General features: G+C 37.5%; 1 protein-coding gene across 1 annotated transcript in view; it reads right to left on the bottom strand.

Annotated features, from left to right (window-relative positions):
- Positions 1-1,107: 1,107 nt before the first annotated feature.
- LOC122790673 (sal-like protein 2) overlaps positions 1,108-10,272 on the bottom strand; it is an 83,620-nt gene continuing 74,455 nt past the window's right edge. Inside the window, exon 3 of the mRNA XM_044058196.1 lies at positions 1,108-2,798. Within this exon, the coding sequence (XP_043914131.1) occupies positions 2,439-2,798 (360 nt within the window). The 3' untranslated portion in view covers positions 1,108-2,438. The remainder of the gene's footprint in view (positions 2,799-10,272) is intronic.

Raw genomic sequence — 10,272 nt, forward strand, 5'->3', positions numbered from 1 at the left:
TAATGGGAACCCAGACAGATTAAATAGTTGTATGAGTAATGGGAACCCAGACAGTTTAAATGGTTGTACGAGTAATAGAAACCCAGACAGTTTAAATGGTTGTATGAGTAATGGGAACCCAGACAGTTTAAATAGTTGTATGAGTAATGGGAACCCAGACAGTTTAAATGGTTGTACGAGTAATGGGAACCCAGACAGTTTAAATGGTTGTACGAGTAATGGGAACCCAGACAGTTTAAATAGTTGTATGAGTAATGGGAACCCAGACAGTTTAAATAGTTGTATGAGTAATGGGAACCCAGACAGTTTAAATGGTTGTACAAGTAATGGGAACCCAGACAGATTAAATAGTTGTATGAGTAATAGAAACCCAGACAGTTTAAATAGTTGTATGAGTAATGGGATCCCAGACAGTTTAAATGGTTGTATGAGTAATGGGAACCCAGACAGTTTAAATAGTTGTATGAGTAATGGGATCCCAGACAGTTTAAATGGTTGTACGAGTAATGGGAACCCAGACCGTTTAAATAGTTGTATGAGTAATGGGAACCCAGACAGTTTAAATGGTTGTATGAGTAATGGGATCCCAGACAGTTTAAATGGTTGCATGAGTAATGGGACTAATAAAAATGAATCTACAGTTGTACTCAAATATGCTACCAGTCCATGTAACTGCTTATGAATTGCAGCAGCAGTCCATCCTGAGTACATTGTGGGTGCTGCAAAGAGCACTTTTGGCTAATATCAAAGACTGAAACAATACTAATTTGATGAGCTTTAATTATACCTGATTTAGGGACTATTCTGTGTGAAAAGGAAGAGGTGGTAACCCTGAAAGGTAAGGAAGCATGTAAAAAGAAATGTTAAATCTGAGGAATGTAAGAGAGAACCTTTGAGAACCTATGGGATCAGAACCATGTCTCTTTACACTGGTGTGTGCTCTACTGCGTGGACATGCTAGCTTACATGCTGTGTACTGACGTTCTGTAAAACACTATATCACTATATACGCTCGGCGTGTGTGTGTGTGTGTGTGTGTGTGTGTGTGTGTGTGTGTGTGTGTGTGTGTGTGTGTGTGTGTGTGTGTGTGTGTGTGTGTGTGTTACTTTTGTGCTACATACAGACTCAGAAATATGTACTTTTAAAAAGTAAACAATCCTTGTGCTTTTACGTCTAATCATTGGTATTTTGTCATTTGATGGTGGTACCATGAAGGAAACAATGAAAATGCATGGTGGAATATGTGGAATATGTGGAATATGTGGAATATGTAGTTGCCCCTTTTAGAAAACACTATTTTGCTGCCATACAAAAAAAATCAATGCTCTATCTAAATATGAGACCCTTTAGTATCTCAGGGCAAACCTCAATGTAAGTCTGGCGTCTCACATTTCTTGACACAAGAAAATGTTGACTCAAAATATGGCTGCAGAAAGCTGAGACATCTTTTTTAGCCTTCACTCCATTTCCATGATTGTCTGCAGGTCTCCACTAAATGCATATATATGACTGGCATTTTCAGTAGTTTGCTAACATTTTTCTGATAATTCACTTTCAAGCATAAGTTACATTACTAAATGGAGAAAAGAGTCCAACTGTGTTTGTCTATAGTGTCCAACAGCTGCATTCTTCCAATTATACCACTGCTGAGGAAGGTGACCGTAGTGCTTCTCTGGGTTCACTAGGGAATCATTGCACCTCATACTGGTTCCCTTCCCTCCAAGGTAGTCAGTATCTTTTGCTGACAGACCTATCTCTTGAGAAACTCTGTTGATCACCAGATGAGATGCACCATGGAGTGCTACTGGCAGACCTTTCACAACATTTACCTTATGAGCATACTTGCAAATCTACAGTGGTTTGGCCCATGTGAAGGTGTAAATATCAGCAAAAGAGTCTTTGATAAGAAACGTCTTTAATGTACATTTGTATCCTTTTTATATAGCGGTATGATCTTAGCTTCAGATGTATTAAGTAATTATGACCAATGTGGATTATCTGAGAGGGCATCCTCCTTGGTTTACCTTGGTGGCCATTTGTAAAAGACCCTGTCCCTATTTTGTGATTACAGACTTGTTAGTACTCATTACTAATAGTGAAGACATTTCTAAGAGTCGCCACTGCTCATCTGACTACCCGTCAGACCAACTCTTCCCCAGTACCAAAGAGATGGATGGAGCTCTTTTATGGTCAACTTTCTGTTCTATTCATGTGTGGAGTCATATGATCTTTTTTGCATTCACAAAATAAGGAACATGTAATTTTGTTCACCAGTGAAGTAACACTCAGATGACTGTATAGATCCTTCTGTTAGCTGGTGCTTGGACCCAAGCTGCCACTGTTGATCAGAACAGCTTGCTGCCATAGTTGTTTTGAGACTTCCCACCCAGTCTCATGACTTCCACTGATCCAAACAGTTACACAGCTTTTTAAAAAAGTTATTTGTCCTCCTGCATCATATTGTCTACAGTCCCAATTGGCTCTGGGATTAGTTTTTCTTTAACATTGTTCATTCCACCAATGGCAGTACTCCCTACATTCCCTGCCCCAAGAAATGCATGAGGAAGAAGTATAGCAGGAGACACTGGCTTGGGTACTAGTCGGTTTGAAAGGAAGGCCGCATACTGGTTCCAGAAGGACAAAGGACTAACTGCTGCAAGCTGGGCTGGAACATCCTTCGGCAGGAAGTCTTGAAACTTGATTTGGTCCCCAGTCTGGGAAGAGGCTGTGCCATCCAACGATAGGCGGCGCCCCCTTTTGGTAGGGCTGTTATTCCACACATGAGTGCTCATATGTACCTGAAAAACAAGTGGTAAAAATCATTTAGCTGAATTCTGCTGCATTGTCAATGAAGAATATACAAAAGCTGTTTGCGTGCTTGACTCTACAGTTAATGACTACTGTTCTATAATTTAATAGTTATGTAATCACCTTTGCTATCCTTTCTTAAATCTGCCAACATATACTTACCAGTTCAGCTTTCAAGATGTTCAAGGAATTCCAGTAGTAAATCACCATTTCTGAAAAGAAAGCTCCACAGTATCACATTTCCTCCAAAGCAAATGTTTAGAGGTTATTATATTTATCCTCATTGATAAGTAATGTAACCTTGTTTTACCCTTAACTACCTTCTTCTACATCATCTACTAATGTAACCCTTCTTTCTCTGTATGCTCTCTAAATTTGTAAATAGCACTCAAGAGTGAAATCTTTTCAGTACCCTATATTAGAGTAACAATACTTTGGACACAGCCCAACTCTTTAAAATGTGCTCTGGGCAATGCTAAGTGGTCTGATTACATTCTGTGTGTAAACCAAACCCTCAAATCCCACTCCTCTTCTTCCTCACACACGTCTGGCACCATTCCAGTTACTATATAGTCATCACTTGGGTTACATACTCCATAGTGCATCTCTCTACATTTCTTGGCATTAACTATTATCTGCAACTATCCATACATCTATCTAGTATTCTTATATCTCTTTATAGCATTAGTATAATGACCATAAATGCCTTGTCAATACTCACCATCAGGCTTTACCATCTTTCTCGAGGAGGGAAGGACTGGATAGTCCTGGAGTAAATTTGTGAGCACTGATCCAGTTGTCCATGTGTAATTTTAAGGTAGATATACAATCACTTTGTTTAATTTGCACAGGAAGTTTATTCCAGAGAAGGAGGAGGTGCTGGCAGGTGAATCTAATTCTCCATCATATTGTGTTTATGTGGTGATGAAGATTGGTCTAACATTAGTGGAATTGTTTGTCTTACTGAGATACAGATGGTCAAGGAGCATCAGATCTCTTAATAGACAGTTAGCGAAGCACAGATTACCCCTTAGAAATCTGTGAGAATCTACAGTGCTTTCAGTCTCTACTAATAAGTAAGGCTCGTAATACCAGAGATCTTTTTTGATAGGAACCTATACATTTTTTTGAGTAAGTGGAGATGCCATGTGAGATATATATGAATGGAGGACAGTACTCTATAATAGATCCATCAGTGCTGAATATGTGTGGACAATAACATATTTGAATTTAGACTAAATACATTTGGCTATCAGTTGTGGTAACCAGAAGATTTCCTGACAACAGTTGCCATGTACTACTCAAAGAAAAAGGAACTTTCAACCCAAGAGCCTAGGCCCCTAACTACCTTTTCATTTTGTAAGGGTATGTATACTATACATTGTGAGTAACTTCTGTTTTCCAAAAGAAACCAGACTACACTTTTTAACATTTAGTTTAAGCCCATTTTCTGTACAGTTTAATAATAACTTAAGCACTTTCTGAAGGGGACAGATATCTGAGAGAATTTTAACAAATACTGACAGTTTGAATTTGTGCACAGATTTGGTTAACTTTTCTGAGATCATAGAACTAGATGTCACGCAAGAGAGGGCTTAGCTCAGACCTCAGGGGACCCTACTGCTTATTTCAGTAGTACTTGGAAGACACACTTGTCTCACAAACTATTTGGATTCTGTCTTTCATCCAACTGGCAATCCATTTTATCAAGTAAGGCTCTACGCTTAAGGGTGATAGTTTATGACATTTCCAGCATGAGGTGTGGTATTGAATACTTTGGCCAGATCAAGATAAGTTGCTTGAAATGCATGACTATTGCTAACAACTTGTGTAACCCTCTTGAAAAAGTTAAGAAAGTTTAACAGGCACTGTTTTCCTTTGATGAAGCCATATTGGTGGGGCTGAAAGTTAATGAGGATCGTAATGTCATAATTAATGCAGTCAGTTACAATAGCTTTACATAACAGACCCCTAAGGCTGACTAAGAGTTAATTCCTGGGGTCAGTGATATGGCCACTTTTGCAGAAGGGCATCATCATAGCAATGCACAGGAACTCAGGTATATAGCCTCTGGCACTTTAAGGAGAAGTTCAAAGAGAGACTGACTCTGCTTAATGAGCTCCCAGGTATGTTATCAGGACCCATGAAAGAAGTGTTTTTGGTTTTGAGAGAACACATTACTTAGTGATGACTGGCAAAGTAAGGGAATCTGAGATGAGTGCTGTTGAAAGAGGTTGTTTTGTGGGTGAAATTTGCAGAGAACTTGTTTGTTAGTATAGCTGCAATGTCATGTAAGTTAGAGTGGTGGCTCCATTTAGGGAAAGTTTAGAACAATGTTGAATGTTTTTCCTTAATTTTTAACATGGTTAAAGAAGGATTTCTAGTTTAATTTCAGAATTTAATCTTGGTTCATTGGTTGTTTTACTGGTCCTGATAGTGTTTTTCATTTTCTTTGGAATATTTTTATACTATCCTCATTGCAAGAAGCTGTCGGCTTACTGTACTGTTTGTTTATGACTGCTATGACTTGACTACCCTTGAGGACAAAGCCTGTGAAAGTGAATGCAGGTGCAGTGGTTACACTTCTCATTACCTAGAATGGGAGTCATCAACTGCAGGTAAACAGCTAGAATGGGAGTAGTCAGCTGCAGGTACACACCTAGAATGGGAGTCACCAACTGCAGGTACGCACCTACAGGTACACACCTAGAATGGGAGCCACCAACTGCAGGTAAACACCTAGAATGGGAGTAGTCAGCTGCAGGTACACACCTAGAATGGGAGTCACCAACTGCAGGTACGCACCTACAGGTACACACCTAGAATGGGAGTCACCAACTGCAGGTACTCAACTAGAATGGGAGTTGTCAGCTGCCTGTACACAACTAGAATGGGAGTCGTCAGCTGCAGGTACACACCTAGAATGGGAGTCATCAGCTGCAGGTACACACCTAGAATGGGAGTAGTCAGCTGCAGGTACACACCTAGAATGGGAGCCACCAACTGCAGGTAAACACCTAGAATGGGAGTCACCAAGTGCAGGTACACACCTAGAATGGGAGTCACCAACTGCAGGTACACACTTAGAATGGGAGTCACCAACTGCAGGTACACTATGCGGTTATTTTTAAGAGATTTCTTACTTTAACTTATTTTTAAAACATAGTGCCAACACTTTGCTTGTAGGGCACATTTATCCCCCTCACTTCCCAGGTGCAGAAGTTATGTGCTGCTCGTGTACACTCCCCTATATTATACACACTAGTAGTACATTTCTAGTGTGCATCTCACAGTATTTAATGTACACTCCCCTACATTAACCATACTAGTAGTACATTTCTAGTGTGCATCTCACAGTAATTAATGTACACTCCCCTACATTAACCACACTAGTAGTACATTTCTAGTGTGCATCTCACAGTATTTAATGTACACTCCCCTACATTATACACACTAGTAGTACATTTCTAGTGTGCATCTCACAGTATTTAATGTACACTCCCCTACATTAACCACACTAGTAGTACATTTCTAGTGTGCATCTCACAGTATTTAATGTACACTCCCCTACATTATACACACTAGTAGGACATTTCTAGTGTGCATCTCACAGTATTTAATGTACACTCCCCTACATTAACCACACTAGTAGTACATTTCTAGTGTGCATCTCACAGTATTTAATGTATACTCCCCTACATTAACCACACTAGTAGTACATTTCTAGTGTGCATCTCACAGCATTTACACTGTCTTTAAGGAAATCTGAGAAAGGGTTTCCATCATCAGATATCTGTTTTTAATGGAAATGGTTGCAGTACAAAAACTTAAGACAGGTTATGCCAAGTATTTTGATGGCAGAATACATTTTTGTTGTAGTTTTCTAACATGTTATAGAGCTTGTTACCGACATACCAATGGTAGCAAGCTGACTTTTTAAATGTGTTGATGCCTGGCTCCTTTCTGATGTGATAACCTGAGGTTTTATGGTGGCATAAAATCTCCATTTCCTGGATTTGATTGACTGTGTTGTGTAAAAAACAATATAGGCACAGACTTGGTCATGTAAAACATGAATGCCGATGCATTTGCCTCAGACAGTTTTCCTTTCATACTACCTTCTTTGCTATCCTAAGTTAACCAACCACTAAGCTTCATCACCATACTCTAAATAATAACTTTACCTTTCAATTTACTAATAAATCATCTGTGTGCCACAAAATCAACTACCTCCAAATCTGACATGACAATCCTCCAATAAACCTCTGCTAATCAGCATGTTTTCAGCTTTTGTCAGCCATAAATGACTCAAACTGCATTTTAACATCTTCATTACCCTGTTCATTTTTTTTAAATACAAAACATCTTTACTGAGTTCTCACTTACGACATAGGCAATCATATGTTTATATAAATGAAAACAAACCATACTGACATATTTCAGTTGCAGACATTATACATCTTGTATAATCTTCTATACAGCCACTGTCACTTGAACATACACAACTCATTCAATTCCTCCTACAAAACATTATTCTGCATGTATAGTTCCCACTGTTCCCATTTTTAATGTGATTTGCTGCTACCCATTGTAACGATTCCACTTCCTATTTATTTTATCTGTTACTATACTCACTACTTCTAACATGACTGGCTTTTTAATGTGATTTGCTCCTACCCATTGTAAGGATTCCACTTCCGATTTATTTTATCTGTTACTATACTCGCTACTTCTAATATGACTGGCTTTTTAATGTGATTTGCTGCTACCCATTGTAAGGATTCCACTTCCGATTTATTTTATCTGTTACTATACTCGCTACTTCTAATATGACTGGCTTAGACTTTTTTTTTCCATTTTCTATTTCCTTTTTGGCAGCCAGAAGAATTAATATGTCTAGGCAATTCAGATTCTGTATCACAGCTGAAAATTCATTTTGTTAGTTACACCAACTTGCCCACCCAGTATTTCTGACAGAGTAGTGTGCAGAGAATTTTTAAAGTCTGTCACCTCATTATAAAAATATGTTCCTAATTATTTCTTTCTTCCCAATCCTTCCAACATTTGCAATATATCCAAGGAAAAATTTGTTTGAGTCTGCCTGGGGTATTAAAATACTTATGCAAACATTTCTAATCAAATATTTTAAATCTTCTAGACGTTCTTGCATATTTGGGAACTATACATATGTCCTCCCATTGTTTCTTTGTGAATTGTGAATTCCTATAAGGTATCCTGCAATATTTTATCTGTCTTATCTGTTGTCTTATCTTATTATCTGTCAATTATCCATGAACAAACCAAAAACTATAAGACACAAAAAGAAGGGGAAGACTTCAGAGCAGAGTGCCGCTCTAAATCAACTTTATTGCAGTAAAATATTAAACGCTTTTGTCCTTAGGTTAGAGGACTTCTTCAGAACAAATAACACAAAAACACCAAGTCCTTATATACGCGCATCCTGGCTGGTTCACAATAGGCTAATTGATACAAATAGATAAATCAATTAAGCTTTGTTAAACCACTGGAAAGCAAAAGAAAAACAAACCAGCTAATCGCTCCTACCATTGCCTTGTTAAAAACAAAAAATAAAGGCTCGTCTATATAGTCATACTTATTCCGAAATCAGTAATGCCCTACCAAAAGATAAAGTGATAGTAATAAATAGCATCCTGCCTGGAAGTACTTGTAAAATTCTAACTTAACCATTAATATTGTAATTAAAAACCAAACAATCCTTTCCCTTATACAAAGCCTAAAGTACAAACAACATTTACACAAGAAAAACACCATTATTTTAACTAGACCAATAAGTAAACACCCAATAAATAATCAAAACGTGCATTACATGAAAACTTGCACAGGCCCCTCCCAAGCCACATGGAGGAATCCTTATTAGTCTCCTGTTAAACACTGCTGTAAGAGACTGACTGGTCTTGTCTCATACGTTACTTATCACTTGCACAGACCCCTCCCAGGCCTCAGGGAGTAATCCTTACTAGTGTCTTGTTAAACACTGCTGTAAGAGACTGACTGGTCTCGTCTCATATGTTACTTATCACTTGCACAGGCCCCTCCCAGCCCTCCGGGAGTAATCCTTACTAGTGTACTTGTTAAACACTGCTGTAAGAGACTGACTGGTCTCATCTCATACATTACTTATCACTTGCACAGCCCCTCCCAGGCCTCAGGGAGTAATCCTTACTAGTGTCCTGTTAAACACTGCTGTAAGAATCTGAGTGGTCTCAGATCACAAGTTACTTATCATTTTAGGCAGTCACCATCTGTACTTTATACTTTATTGTCCTTGATTTTATCTAATGCCTTTTAAAGGCCTTCAGAATATGCTTATCTATTAATCACTCTATATTGGGATTCTTCCTCTTCTTCCTGCAATGAAGATAAAAATGAAAGTGCTTTATTTTTATGTTAAAAAAACAGTAAGATGTTGTCATGTTTACAAGCAGCCATCCATTGCCTTTCTTCAGTTTCACTCTATCAGACCAGTTCATGCCTTTAGCTTTCTTCCCCTTCACTATGCTTGAAAAATCCCCTTCTTACTAGCTACAATTACTACTACTTTCCATTCTTTTCTTTACTATCTACAATTACTACTTATTTCCATTCTTTTCTTTACTAGCTACAATTACTACTTCTTTCCATTCTTTTTTTTACTAGCTACAATTACAACTTCTTTCCATTCTTTTCTTTACTAGCTACAATTACTACTTCTTTCCATTCTTTTATTTACTAGCTACAATTACTACTTCTTTCCATTCTTTTTTTTACTAGCTACAATTACTACTTCTTTCCATTCTTTTCTTTAATAGCTACAATTACTACTTCTTTCCATTCTTTTCTTTACTAGCAACAATTACTACTTCTTTCCATTCTTTTCTTTACCAGCTACAATTACTACTTCTTTCCATTCTTTTTTTTACTAGCTACAATTACTACTTCTTTCCATTCTTTTCTTTACTAGCTACAATTACTACTTCTTTCCATTCTTTTCTTTACTAGCTACAATTACTACTTCTTTCCATTCTTTTATTTACTAGCTACAATTACTACTTCTTTCCATTCTTTTCTTTACTAGCTACAATTACTACTTCTTTCCATTCTTTTCTTTACTAGCTACAATTACTACTACTTGCCATTCATTTCTTTACTAGCTACAATCACTACTACTTGCCATTCCTTTCTTTACTAGCTACAATTACTACTACTTTCCATTCTTTTCTTTACTAGCTACAATTACTACTTCTTTCCATTCTTTTCTTTACTAGCTACAATTACTACTTCTTTCCATTCTTTTCTTTACTAGCTACAATTACTACTTCTTTCCATTCTTTTCTTTACTAGCTACAATTACTACTTCTTTCCTTTCTTTTCTTTACTAGCTACATTCTTTTCTTTACTAGCTACAATTACTACTACTTTCCATTCTTTTCTTTACTAGCTACA

This window comes from Protopterus annectens, chromosome 16.part0 (genome assembly GCF_019279795.1).
Source record: "Protopterus annectens isolate FY-2018-M chromosome 16.part0, PAN1.0, whole genome shotgun sequence".
NCBI classification, from domain to species: Eukaryota; Metazoa; Chordata; order Ceratodontiformes; family Protopteridae; genus Protopterus; species Protopterus annectens.